Genomic DNA, 15,205 nt, shown 5'->3' on the forward strand with positions numbered 1-15,205 from the left:
TCTTGCTGGCATAAGTTATCAGCTTATGTAGAGCCTCCTGGACTCCCTGCTATTGCTTTTGTCTTCTTTGCTTCTTATCTTCTCTATTTCTCATCCCACATCATTCTACTCAACAGCCTTATTCATGCTGGTTTGGGTCACTTAACTTTAACTTTCTTGAAGAATACATCAGTTAGAGATTTCTCTAGTGTCTGTCACTTGTACATAACAAACAATCATCACACACATTTATTGTCCATGCAGAATCACTCTACACATATGCATGCAGTTCAGCCAGGATATCAAAACATAAGATAAACTTCTTTGGACATGAAAAACATTTGTGACTATTGAATCTGGAAAAGCTAGAAGTCAATATGGTGAATTTGAAATTCATTATTCCCCTTTACTTTCCCTTCTCCCATCTTATTCTTTGCCCATTATTACTTTGTTTTTATGTATAGTAAGAGATTATCACAAAATGAGAGGCTGATTCAATTATAAGCAGCTTCTAGTAAAACAAAATATTTTTTAGTTCTTCCCACTTTGTGAAAAAGGTGGAGGGTGTCCTAAAATGAGCAGCAATGTTCTTTCATGACGATAATCCTTACAAAGGATTTCATGGTAGAAAGGTAGTATAACAAGAAGATATATGTAAGCATAGAAGATTGGATGTGTCTGTGCCACCACGCTCCTTCCATGGGAAATGGAAGTCTAGAGAAGGAAATTGGCAACACTAGGATGACTCTAGCTTACATTGTCATGGCTTTGAGACCAAGAATAGGGACAGGTAGTGCACAAACCAAGTATACATTTTATTTTATTTTGGCCTAGAATTGAACTGTTAATGAAGCATATTGAATGAAATATCATTGTATTTTCTTTGATGGGAAGGAAATGTTACATTTGGGACTCTAGTAAGAACCTAGAATCTCTGTCTCAACCACACTGTTTCTGCCCTGAGTTATACATAGTACTTCAGAGGCCAATTGAGCTCACAGAGAAAAATGTGTCACACGTTATATCCTACTGTCCATAGAGGTCATAACAAATAATAATACAACCCCTTGTGCATAGGAAAGAAGAGGTTGTCTAAGGAGGGGCTGCTGTGATATTTAGGGTGGAAGGGTTTCTCACCACAGTTCTGGTGGAAAAAGCTTCTTCTCAGTTTTAGCTATCTAGAACCAATAACCAGTCTCAATGTAAGGAGTATGGGAAATATTAAAGGTGTATTGTGGATGAGAAATGTCAAGCCTCATTTCTATAGTAGCAGACTCACTACTGAGAGTTGACTTGACTATCAGGATACTTTGTCTACTTGGTTTTGTGACAAGATCTTAATCTTTGTTTTGGGCTGGTCTATTCTAATGTAGCCTAGGCTTACCTAACTTGTTAATACCATTTTGCATTGGTCTCCTGAGTACTTAGATTATGGGTTTGTACTATTGCACCAGTTACAAAAGTAGTTTGGATATCTATGAGTTAAAACTATAATCACTGAAGATGGCTATGTATAATGGTGTGGTCATATGAGTTTGGCAAGTAGCTTTGGGGTTTACAGCTAAAGGAAATGCCCCTTGGTGGAATTACATTGGTTCATGAAAGCTGGAGTTTATAGAATTTTCTCCCTGTTTTAAATATATTTTATTTTACTTTATTTTGTTTTTTATTAATGGGAGAATTGTCAAAATTAAGGGAGCCAGAACAACAAATAATAATCTTAGGTAAGATTGCAGAAATACTCTTCGGTACATATGAATGAACCTTACTCTCAGATTAGAGATCACAATGAAAGTTATTTAAGACATTGATGGACTTCAGAATAGCCTATACCTGATTATCTCCTGTATTGTTCTATCCTATCTCTATTTTAAGTACTTTCTTTAATGCCTCTTTCACATCCTTGTTCCTTAGGCTATACATGAATGGGTTCATCATTGATGTTACTACTGAGTAGAACACGGAGATTACCTTATCCCTTTCATTCATCTTCTTTGAGTTTGGCTGCATATAAGTAAATATTGTTGAGCCATAGAAGAAGATAACAACAATGAAATGGGAACTGCAGGTAGAGAAGACCTTGAGTCTCCCCTCACTTGAATGTATTTGAACCACAGTGGAGATAATATTCCAATAGGAGAAAAGAATAAGAGAGACAGGACCTAGGAGAATTATTATACCCATTGCAAATATGACCATTTCAGCTGTGTAGGTTTCTTCTGAAGCCAGCTTTAAGAGTGCAGGAGGCTCACAAAAGTAATGATTGATTAGGTTTGGTCCCTGGTATGGCAAGCATAAAGTAAATGATGTATCTATTACAGACACAAATATTCCACTAGCCCAGGATCCTACAACTAGCAAAACACAAACCCTCTGTGTCATGATGGTTGAGTAGTGCAGGGGCTTACAGACAGCTACATACCGGTCATAGGACATGACTGCCAGCAGAGAGCTTTCTGTACACCCCATTATGAGGAAAAAAAACATCTGCATTGAGCACCCAGCAAATGAAATGGTCTTTCTGACACCTAGAAAGTGGACTAGCATCTTGGGAACAATGGTTGTAGAAAAGCAGAGATCATTCAATGACAGGATTTTTAGAAAGAAGTACATTGGTGTATGAAGTCGGGAGTCAACATGAATGAGGAGAATGATGAGCAGGTTCCCAAACACAGTGATCAGGTAGATGATGAGAAATACCACAAACAGCAGGATCTGAGTCTGATGATCTGAAGAAAGGCCCAGCAAGATGAACTCAGTCAGATAAGTGTCGTTTAATTTGCCCATGAATGTTACTCCTTCTACAAATCAGCATACACAGAACAATCACATGCTGACTGTGATGGTCAAATCCAGAAAGTAAAATTACCATGGGAAGAAAGAAAATTGATTAAAAAAACATTGTAGGCATTTAAGATGCTATATTTTCTGCACAGCTATACTGCTTTTAAAAGAAGTTGATTGATGGGTACATTGAAAACAGGACCATTCTCAGCAATTATTGATGACAGAGTGCTATTATCTATGGAGTCATTGTTCAACAGTGGTGTGGAAAATTCCAGAAAACTTCCTCAGGTCAATGACATATTGTTAATCTAACATGCAAAATTACATGTTGTGATAAATATCAAGACTATATATCAAGGGTACAAATATATTACATGGCTTTGAAAAACAATAAAGAAACCTTCCTTAGGTGAGAAAGCCCTACTCTTACTTTCTAGTTTACTGTTCAGAGAATAAGTTAGCCTTGATGTAATCAAATATCAGATGTCAATAGTCATCTTCACCATTTTCTTTTAATGGAATTCTCTGTCATATCCTCCAGTGACACTTCCCAAAGATGAATCAAAAAGTTATAACCCTTGTTACAGCATAGAAACAAATAGAAGACATGTGACCAGAATTAGGCAGTATCACGTAAGGATTCTTTCATGAAATCCAGATGCAGTCACAGAAACTGTCTGAAAAGGACAATGTCAAGTGTCCTAATAGTACTTGGCTTCATTCATGCTGTGGTTTGGCAGACTGTTCAATTGACTAGATGTGTGCATTGGCAGGAAACCAGGCATTGTTGCAAGCCAGGCAGGATACTCGGTCACTATCTATACTTTGGTGTACATCTTCAACAATTGGTGTGATGATGGGATACAAGATAAAAGATAAGTGACCAGAAAAGAGTATAGAAAATAGGTGGTGGAACATAAAGCTGAAGTGGATGTTCCTAGGAAAAATGAAGTACCCATGTTAGAATTCTCTACAGAGGGTCTGGAAAGATGGCTCAGTGGTTAAGAGCACTGACTACTCTTCCAGAGGTATTGAGTTCAATTCCCAGCAACCACTTGGAAGCTCACAACCATCTATAATAGGCTCCAATGCCTTCTTCTGGTGTGTCTGACGATAGTGATAGTGTTCTCACATATATAAAATAAATATTTTTTAAAAGAAAATGTTCTTTAACAGTGTTATCAGGAACAAAAGTCAATCCAGTGTCTGGACCATATTAAAATAGGAAAAGTCAGAAACTTCAAGCATATATGTGTTTACACATATATGTTCAGGTGTACAGTAGAAACATATGAGTAGATTCATTGATCGAAGTCAATGGCTTATGATTTCTCAGTATATCTTGAGTCAAGACAACAGAGGTAAGCTTCAAGTAAAGAAGTGCTATCAAGGCTTCATCTAAATTTGGTCTAGTGTAATGTAAAGAAGGATACACAGGCTTAAGAACTAGCAAGATCATGTCTGAAAGCATGTTACAAAAACCAATGCAAATATGAAATATCTTGCCTCTCACTTTGGTTTGAGATGACATGAGGATGAGTGACAAAGTCACTGTCATCAATAATCAAAATAATTTTTGTTATATGCTTAAGACACTGTCATTTACAATATTCATTGATAATTAAATACAGTTCATGGATTGGAATTAGTATTTCTTAATTAAAATAGAAAAGAAAATACTGTCACAATAAGATAACCATGCTTTCTAGGAAATATTTCCTTCAGTATGTGTGTGTATTTTTGAGTATACATTTGGCTATTCTGTAAAATGTACTTCTTATTAAAGTTAATAATACTTTAATTTAATGACAAACTAATAATATGATATAATAAAATAATCTAATAATAAAAATTAAGAAGGCTTTAAGAAGAATATTGTTATAAGTCCAAAATGATTAAGAATGCCAATGAAAGTGCTGACCTCATTTTCCAATAGTTTTAATAAACAAATTTGCCATGTTCTAATATGGTGATTTTTTTCAGGCAAGAGCTTTGTTTATTCCCTGTATAATTTGGCAAATGTTAACATGCAGATTAATTAAATATTAGTAATTATATGTTCCTAAATATCTGACCATAATGTGTCTCTGAGGTTTTTCAAGTTAATAAATCTATCTTATTCCTAACATTCCATACATCTGCATTTCTTGGCATGAAATAATTTTTAAGGATTTGATTAGCTGAATGAATAAATGAACAATTGCAGGAGTTAATAGGATTCTCCTTAATACTGTCATTTATATACATGTGCATTCAAATATTCCAAGTTCTATGTGATCTATTTAAAGCATAATAAAAAATCTTATATATTTGGTTGTGAGCCTAGCCTTTAACGGCTGAGCCATCTCTCCAGCCCCATAATAAAAAATCTTGAAGGCATAGTTTATATTTGTATAGAATTGGGTTATCCTTTGACAAGGAAAAACACAAGGTAATAATATGCCATACCTCTTGTGTATATAGCTGGCAGTTTTACAGTTGAGGAGAAAATGAAACATCAACTGTTGTGTCTCTTGTTCTAGCCCCAGGCAGAGTGTATCATTCCCTGCACATTCTTCTACTGCTGCCTACAGAACCCACAAAAATCTGTGTTAGTACTTTCCTGCTCTGGCTTTCTCCCATTTGCAGAGTAATCAACTATGAACAGCTGAAGCTCTACTATATATTGTAAGCAATACCCCCATAATTACAGGGGCTTCACTGAGAACTGATCATGAGGACAGCAAAAGAGGAAGAAAATTCCACTGTGGATAAGACTGAATACTCAATGAGCAGTGAGATACTGGTGGGAGGAAAATGATGATAGTTTTCTTAAAAATTTACCCATTTGCTTTCTTGGGGCTATTTTAGAACCAGAAACAGTGCTCTTTAAAGAGCTAAGATTTCTGAGGTTAAAAATTCTAAAGAAGGTGAGAGAAATGAAAAATATTCTCTCCCAAATAGACCACAGGTTAAAAATGAGATTTTTTTCCTAATTTTATTTTTCTTGAATATTTTATGTATTTACCCTTAAAATGTTATCCCCTTTCCCCTCTCTTCTCTTGGAATAGATTGAAGGTTTCTGAAGTTAAGGGTTGTCTCGTTTCCTTCTGAGTCATCCTCCCTGGTCACCGCAACATCTTTCTCCTTACCAGTGGCATGGAGAAGAGGAAGCACAGATATGGGGACCTCACACTGAGTACTTTAGATGCCTGGAACTCTTTCTTAGCTGCAGATCTGGAGTTGGGGTCCAGTGATTCTCAGGCTTCTCTCCTGGCAGCTGGAATGGAAACAGATGTTGTAGTATTCCTGTTGCCTACTGTAGGTACATGGCTTTCAAGCACCAGCACTTATCTCAATCATTTTATATGAAGAGTTCTTTTATAATCGAGATCTTGAGAGAGGATGCAAATATAATATTCCCTGGGGCTACTCTTGGCAATAACAATAGCACACTTTATTAACTTTATACACAATGAGATGCCTTGGGACATTTTGTTTTCTTGATTTGTTGCTGCAGATTGAATTCTACAAGTCTATTTTTCAAATTTTCTGTAAATATTACAAAGGTTTTGTATGTTCTGCATCTCACAATGACCCAATAGTCCCTCCTCTATGTATGGCAGCAAAATGAATTGTGAAGGACATACAAGAAGGGATCTTGACATGTCAACATTTCTATATTGATAGAAAAATTAAATTTGCATTCTTTTTAATAGTTCTCTAGTAAAATATTCAAAAATATTGTTATCTGAAAATGTCATAGATACTGTTATATTCTTTTAGCAGCTATATAAAAATATGATTAAGAAAATCTGGGGTTCTTATTTCTTGTATGATGGCCATCCTCTGCTACATATGTATCTGGGGTCTTGGATCCCTCCAGGTACACCCTTGGTTAATGGTCTAGGCTCTGGTAGAACTGGGTGGACAGGACAGCCTTTGTTGTTCTTCCAATGAGGGTAAAATCCCTCTCTGCTCCCCCAGACCTTCTGCCAGCTCCCCAACCAGGTTCTAAGAGCTCCATCTGATGACTGGCTCCAAATATCCACATCTGCATTGATCAGTTACTGGCCAGACCTCCCAAAGAACCACCACACCATGTTGCTGTCAATGAGCACCTCTTGATCATGGCAACAGTGTAGGGTTTGGTGTCTGAAGACATGATGCATCCCCAGGTGGGGCAGTACCCAGAAGGCCCTTCCTTCAATCTCTGTTCCATTTTCGACAGGAACATTTCTGGGTTAAAAACTTTGAGATGGGTAAGTGGCACCATCCCTCAACCAGGGGTCATGCCTATCTCCTGGAGGTGGTCTCTACAGATTCTATCTCCCCCTATTTTGGCCTTTTTGGCTAAAGTCATCACTGTTGGGTCCTGGGAGTGCCATATTTCTCTGTTACCTGAGACTGTCCAGTGGCTACCCCTAGTTCCTCATCTCCCTACTACATATTTTTTTCTTTTTCTTTTTTTTTTTTCGGAGCTGGGGACCGAACCCAGGGCCTTGCGCTTTCTAGGCAAGCGCTCTACCACTGAGCTAAATCCCCAACCTACATATTTTTGTTAGAGTTTCTAACCCGCTGTTTATCTCTCACATCCCCTCCATTTCCAGATATGACCCCCTTACATTCTCCCCTCCTCTCTCTCTCCCAGGTACCCCTCTTCCTCTACCTCCCACGATCATCATGCTCCCTGTTCAATGCACTACTGAAGCATCCACACCCAGGTCTTCCTTCCTTCTAAACTCCATATGGTCTGTGGGTTGAATCATGAGCATTGTGAGCTTTTGGGCTAATATCCACATATCAGTGAGTACAAAATCATGTGTATATTTTTGTGTCTGGGTTACCTCACTCAGGATGATATTTTCTAGTTCCACCCATTTACTCGTGAATTTCATGAAGTGATTGTTTTTAAGGTGAGTAGTACTCCATTGTGTAAATGTACCACATTTCTTTATCCATTCTTCTGTTGAGGGACATTTGGGTTGTTGCCAGCATCTGGCTATTACAAATAAGTCTGCTATGAACATAGTGGAACATGTGTTCTTGTTATATGTTGGAGCATTTTTGGGTAAATTCCCAGTAGTGGTATAGATGGGTCTTCAAGTAGAATTATTTCCAATAATCTCAGGAACTGACAGACTGATTTCCAAAGTGGGTTTACCAGCTTTCAGTCCCACCAGCAATAGAACAGTGTTCCTCTTTCTCCACATCCTCACCAACTTCTGCTGTCACCGGCTTTTTGACCTTAACCATTGTGATTGGTATGAGGTAGAATCTAGGGCTGTTTTGCATTTCCCTGATGACCATTTGTTAAAAATTGCTGTCTTTTTTTCCCACTGGATAGTTTCAGTTTCTTTGCTAAAGATCAAGTGGCCATAGGTGTGTGGGTCCATTTTGGGGTCTTCAGTTCTATACCAGTGATCTGCTTGCCTGTCTCTGCAGTTTTCAATCACTGTTGCTCTATAGTATAGATCGTGGTCAGAGATGTTGATTCCCCCAGAAGTTCTTTTATTATTGAGAACAGTTTTTGCTGTACTGGATTTTATGTTATTCCAAATGAATTTGAAAATTGTTCTTTCTATCTCTGTGTAGAATTAAGTAAGAGTTTTGATGAGGATTGCACTGAATGTATAGACTGGTTTTTTGGTAAGATGAACATTTTTACTCTATTAATCATGCCAATCCATGAGCCTGGGAAATCTTTCCCTCTTCTGAGGTCTTCTTCGATTTCTTTCTTCAGAGACTTGAAGTTCTTGTACAAATCTTTTGCTTGCTTGGTTAGCATTATGCCAAGATATTTTACATTACTTGTCACTATTGTGAAGGGTGTTGTTTGTTTGATTTCTTTCTCACCCCTTCTATCCTTCCCACTGGTATGTTTGGATTAATTTTATATCCAGCCACTTTGCTTAATTTGATAAAATCAGCTTTAGGAGTTTCCTGGTGGAATTTTTGGGGTTGATTATATGTACTATCATATCATCTGCAAATAGTAATATCTTGACTTCCTCCTTCCCAATTTGTATCCCTTTGATCTCCTTTTGGTCTAATTATTCTGGTCAGAACTTCCAATACTATATTGAATACGTAGGGAGAGAGTGGACAACATTGTTCCTGATTAGAATGGGATTGCTTTGAGTATCTCTCTGATTAATTTGATGTTGAATATTGGTTTGCTGTATATTGCTTTTATTTTATTTAAATATGAAACTTGAATTCCTGATTGCTCCAATAATTTTAATACGAATGGGTGTTAAATTTTGTCAAAGGCTTTTTCAGAATCTAGTGAGATAGTCACGTGGAGTTTTTCTTTGAGTTTGTTTATATAGTGGATAACATTGATGGATTTCCATACGTTGAACCACCCCTGCATTCCTGGGATGACACCTAGTTGATCATGAGAGATAACCATTTTGACATGTTCTTGGATTGTGTTTGTGAGAATCTTGAGTATTTTTGCATCAATATTCATAAGGCAAATTCATTTGTAGTTTTTTTTGTTGGGTCTGCTTGTGGTTTACATATAAATGTAACTGTGGGTTCATAGAAAGAATTTGGTAGTGTTTCTTCTGTTTTTATTTTATGGAATAGCTTGAGAAGTATTGCTACTAGATCTTCTTTGAAGGGACGACTGTATTCTGCACGAAAACAATCTGGCACTAGCCTTTATTTTTTATTTTTATTTTTATTTTTTTGGTTGTGAAGCTTCTAATGAAATGACTGCTTCTGTTTTCCTTGGGGATTATGGGACTGTGTAGATGGTTTACATGATTCTGATTTACCTTTGGTACATGGTATCTGTCTATAAAATCATCCAGTTCATCCAGATTTTCCAGTTTTATTGAGTATAGACATTTATAGTAGGATCTGATATTTTTTAATTGTTATGTTTTCCTTTTCATTCCTGATTTTGTTAATTTGAATGTTGTCTCTATGCCCACTGATTAGTCTGGCTAAGTGTTTAGGTGTCTTGCTGAATTTCTCAAAGAACCAGCTCCTAGTTTTGTTGATTCTTTGTATAGTTCTTTCTGTTTCTACTTGGTTGATTTCAGTCATGAATTTGATTGTTTTCTGCCATCTACTCCTCTTGGGTGTATTTGCTTCTTTTTGTTCTAGAGATTTAGGTGTGCTGTCAAGCTGCTAATGTATGATCTCTACAATTTCTTTATGGAGGCATTCAGAGCAATGAGTTTTCCTCTTGGCATTGCTTTTATTATGTCCCATAAGTTTGGATTTGTTGTGACTTCATTTTCATTGAATTCTAAAAAGTCTTTAATTTCTTTCTGTATTTCTTCACTCATCAAATTATCATTGAGTAGATAGTTGTTCTGCTTCCACAAATATGTGGGCTTTCTGGAGTTGTTACTTTTGTTGTTGCTGTTGTTTTTGTTGTTGTTGTTGTTGTTGTTGTTGTTGTTGTTGTTGTTGTTTTTGCTATTGAAGACTAGCTTTAGTTGATGGTACTCTGATAGAATACATGGGATTAATTCAATGTTCTTGTACCTGTTAGGTTTGCTTTCTATCAAATATATGGTCAATTTTTGAGAAGGCACCATATGGTACTGAAAAGAAAGTACATTCTTTTGTTTTAGGGTGAAATGTTCTGTACATATCTGTTAAATCCATTTGGTTCATAACTTCTTTTACTTACATCATGTCTCTGTGAAGTTTCTGTTTCCATGATCTCTCCTTTGGTGAGAGTGGGGTAGTGAAATATCTTACTATTATTGTATGAGTTTCAATGTGTACTTTGAGCTTCATTAAAGTTTTTTTTGTTTCTTTGATTGTTTGTTTGCTTGTTTGCTTGATGGTTTACAAATGTGGATGCCTTTGCATTTGGGGCATAGATGTTCAGAATTGAGAGTTCATCTTGGTGGAATTTTCCTTTGGTGAGTATGTAGTGTCCTTCCCTACATTTTTATAAACTTTGGAAGAAAATCTATTTTATTGGCTATCAGAATGGCTACTCCAGCTTGGTTCTTGGACCCATTTGCTTGGAAAAATTTTTCACAGCCTTTTAATTTGAGGTAAAGTCTGTCTTTGTTACTGAAGTGTGTTTCCTGTATGCACAAAATGCAGAGTCCTGTTTATTTATTCAGTCTATTACCAGATATCTTTTTATTGAAGAATTGATTCCATTGATGTTGAGAGATATTAGGGATCAATGAGTGTTGCTTTCAGCTATTTTTGTTGATAGATGTGGACTTATGTTTGTGTGTTTCTCTGCTTTTGGATTTGTTGAGAAACGATTAATTTCTTGCATTTTGGGGGTGTAATTTGCCTCCTTATGTTGGACTTTTTCTTCCATTATCTTCTGTAGGAATGGAGTAGTGGAAAATTATTGTTTACAGAGGCACTCAGAGCAATGAGTTTTCCCCTTGGCACTGCTTTAAAATTATTGTTTAGATTTGGTTTTGTCTCTAAATACCTTGACTTCTCCATCTATGGTAATCGAGAGTTTTGCCTGGGCTGGTATTTTTGTTCTCTTATGTTCTATATGACATCTGCCCAAGATCTTCTAGCTTTTAGAGTCTCTGTTGAAAAGTGTAATGCAATTCTGATAGGGCTGCCTTTATATGTTACTTAACCTTTTTCCTTTACTGCTTTCAATATTCTTTCTTTATTCTGTGCCATTTGGTGTCTTGAATATTATGTGACTGAAAGAATTTCTTTCCTTGTCCCATCTGTTTGGTGTTCTATAGGCTTCTTCTATGTTTATGGGCATCCCTCTCTTTAGGTTAGGGGAGAGTTCTATAATTTTTTTGAAGAGGCTTGCTGGCCCATTTAGTTTGGAAATATTACTCTCTTCTATACCTATTATTCTTATCTTTTGTCTTTTCATTGTGTCTTGGATTTATTGAATGTTTTGAGATAGGAGCTTTTTGCTTTTTGTATTTTCCTTGAATATTGTGTTGATGTCTTCTATAGTATCTTCTAAGGCTGAGATTCTCCATTTATCTCTTGTATTGTTGGTAATGTTTTGTGTCTATGACTCCTGTTCTCTTTCTTAGGTTTTCCATCTCCAGGGCTGTCTCCCTTTGTGTTTTCTTTAATGATTCTATTTCCATTTTTAGATCCTGGATGGTTTTTCAATTTCTTCACGTTTGATTGTGGTCTCCTTTCTTTAAGGGATTTATGTGTTTCCTCTTTAAGGGCTTCTATTTGTTTACTTATGTTCTCCCGTGTTTCTTTAAGAGAATTATTTATGTCCTGCTTAAAGTCCTCTATCATCTTCATGAAATGAGAATAAAGATCTGAATCTAGCTTTATAGGTGTGTGGGGTATCCACAACTTGCTGTGGTGGTAGAACTGGGTTCTGATGTTGCCAAATCAAATTGGTTTCTGGTGCTTATGTTCTTATGTTTGCCTCTCCCCATCTGGTTATCTCTGGTGTTATCTGGCCTCCCTGTCTCTGAATGGAGCCTGTCTTTCATGTGTGCCTGTGATCCTGGATGTAACAGAAGCCCTAGGGGTTAAGCTGAAACTTGAATGTTGGGATCCAAAGCAGAGGCTATGCTCCAGGCACAGGTACAAACTGGAAGGCACTTGGTCTCTGACTTGGTGGGGTATCTGTGCCCATCAGTCCCATGGGTCCTGGTTAAACAGAGTATCATGGTGGGATTTGGGGTCCTACCTGTGATCCTGGGCATATCAGAATACCTGGGGAGTCAAGATGCAACTGGAGTGTGGGCTGTATGGGTTTGGATCCAGAGCCACGGAGAAACCAGAAGGTGAGAAAGTCCTCCTCAACTTTTTCCAGCCTCTTCCTTATTCAAACACAGGGGTCTCTGACTTCAGTCCATTGGTTAGATGTTGATATCTGCTTCTGTGTTAAACATCTACTTGTTGGGCCTCTTGGAGCCATGCTATGTTCCTGTCTACAAGCATACCACAGCTTCAGTAACTGTGTCAAACCCCAGGGCCTCCCTTTGTGCTGGATCCCAATTTAGGCCTGTCACTAGACCTCCTTTCCGTCAGGCTCTTCTCCATTTTTGTCCCTGCAGTTATATTATATGGAATCAATTTTGGGTTAGAGGTTTTGACTGTGGGATGGCAACTCCACCCCTCCTTTTTATGTCCTGTCTCCCCACTGGAGTTAGACTTTACAAGTTCCTTCTTCCATCTGCTGAGCCTTTCTTCTAAGGTCCCTCCCCTCTTTTGAGTCTTGAGCATCTCTCACCTACCAGGTCTCTGGTACAATGTAGAGAGTCCCCCCACCTCCCACCACCAAGGTTGCATATTTCCATTCATTTTGCTGGCTTCTTTAATTCTAGTGAATTATTATTTTCATTAATTTTTACAACTAATTATTTATTTTAATTGTACTGACTCTTCATTATTCATGTTTTTATTTATAGGAAACTTGTAGGTGTTGATAAATTTTTAATGAGATGAATGAAAAAGGAAACTGATCAAAAGCAGATGATTACATATGACATTTGTACAAGTCTCAGACCTGACAAGTATTAGAGTATATTGTTATTATTACCTATCTCTTGTTACAGAAAAAAACTGAAAATCTTTCCTTATAATTGGTTAATTAAATAGTGTCAAGGTAAACAGAACGAAATAGTGCAGGGTGATCTCTTAAACCTCACTCTGAAACTCTTTGCCATGTATTACACTAGCACTCAGTACCTTTCTAAAATAGTATTTAAGCTTTCAGGAGGCTATAGGACATCCAGCTAAAATTGAACTTTTTTTTGTTCTGACACTTCATTGGAGCTAGAATGAACAGGCCTGAAGAGGAAAAGAGTAAATTAAAGTAGATGACATAGGGTTATGGTGGGGTTTTTTTGCTTAATTTAAAGGCAAAGCCCTCATCCTAAATAAGTTATGAGCAGTTGATAGCTGTTGAGAATCAGTTTCCTTTAGCAATGTAAATGCTAGTGTTCTCATGCACCAGTGGATGAAACCATGCCGATGCTCATATAGTATCCATGAGTTGAAATAAATTATAAATAAATATTTTAAATGAAGACGTGAAGTTTTGAGAGAGATATGATAAAGGGTTCTGGGATCATGGAAGTCAGAAGAATGAAGAGGTAGACATGATCAAGATATGCTTGTACATGTACAGATGTTTAAAGAATGAATACAATTTTAAATTTTAAAAAGAAGACATTGTTGGAAATAACCAAAAGAAACCTGTCCTAAACACCACCATTTTGTTTTCAGACTCCATTTTAACCAAAAGGTGAAACTAAATTTCTAATTTCCAGGTCCTAGGGGATCTGGGGACTTCTCAACAACTGAACAGCTTTCATTATTCATCTTTTGTTCCCCCAAAACATAATAACTCCAAAACATAATGACTGTTCCTAAGCCCTGCTTCCATTATTCATCCTTTGTTTCTCAAACATAATAACTGTTCCTGACCAGCAAAGAACAAATGGATTTGACTGGTTGGACTATAAAACCTACATTCAGTATCTTTTGCTGTAGACCAACCATATAAAGAAAGCCTTCACACCTAATCCTGAATAGTGAGGAAATGTAACTGTTACTAGGCACAGATGTTTGTAGATTTCAAGCTTCAAAACTCTGTAACATTCTAGCTTGGTGGAGGGGGATGTTGTAGTCCAGCTCCTGAGTCTGTTTTACAGCCCTGATCAATCAATAGTGGCTTGATTTCAATAAATTTTTGCCATCTTCATTGAATTGATGATTAAGCTGTATATGATCTAAGCAGACCCCAAAACAACATGAATTTGGCAAAGTCAGGTAAAGATAATCTGAGAGGAATTTGAGTGGGTCACAGAAATATGATTAAATATATTATATTTGTGCATAAAAATTACCAAATATGAATACTTTTTAAAATTATCTTTAATCTTCTTTTGTTACAGTCCAGTCATTATCCCCTCCTGTTCTTCCCTCTGACAGTTCCTCATTCCATTACTCTTCTCATCTCCAACACAATGTCCCCACTCCCCACCCCATGCTGTACCTCCCATTCCCCACCCAGCTCACCTCATCATCCTACAGGCCTCCCCAATCTCTGAGACCTTAAGTCTATCAAAGATTAAATGCCTTTTCTTTCTCTGAGGCCAGGTCAGGCAGTCCTCTGCTGTATATGTATCAGGGGCCTTGTATCAGCTAGTGTGTGCTGCCTGGTTGGCGGCTCAGTGTCTGAGAGATATAGGTTAGATGAAACTGCTGGTCTTCCTATGGTTGTCCTCTTCCTCAACTTCTTCCAGCCTTCCCCTAATTCAACCACAGGAGTCTCTGACTTCACTCCATTAGTTGGGGGTAAGTAACTGCATCTGTTTTGGTCAGCACACTATAGCATCAGTTACCATGTCAGATCCCGGGGCCTCCCCTTGTGCTGGATCCCAATTTGGGCCTGTCACTGAACCTCCTTTCCCTTGGTCTCTTCTCCATTTTTGTCCCTGCCATTCTTTTAGAAAGAAACAATTCTGACTCAGAGTTTTTGACTGTGGGATAGCAACTCCAT

At 37.3% G+C, this 15,205-nt stretch overlaps 1 protein-coding gene across 1 annotated transcript; it reads right to left on the bottom strand.

Moving 5' to 3' along the window:
• Positions 1 to 1,833: 1,833 nt before the first annotated feature.
• Or2d4 (olfactory receptor family 2 subfamily D member 4) lies at positions 1,834 to 2,766 on the bottom strand. The gene has a single exon (NM_001000201.1). The coding sequence runs from the start codon at positions 2,764 to 2,766 to the stop codon at positions 1,834 to 1,836; it is 933 nt and encodes a 310-aa protein (NP_001000201.1).
• Positions 2,767 to 15,205: the final 12,439 nt, after the last annotated feature.

This window comes from Rattus norvegicus, chromosome 1 (genome assembly GCF_036323735.1).
Source record: "Rattus norvegicus strain BN/NHsdMcwi chromosome 1, GRCr8, whole genome shotgun sequence".
Lineage (NCBI taxonomy): Eukaryota > Metazoa > Chordata > Mammalia > Rodentia > Muridae > Rattus > Rattus norvegicus.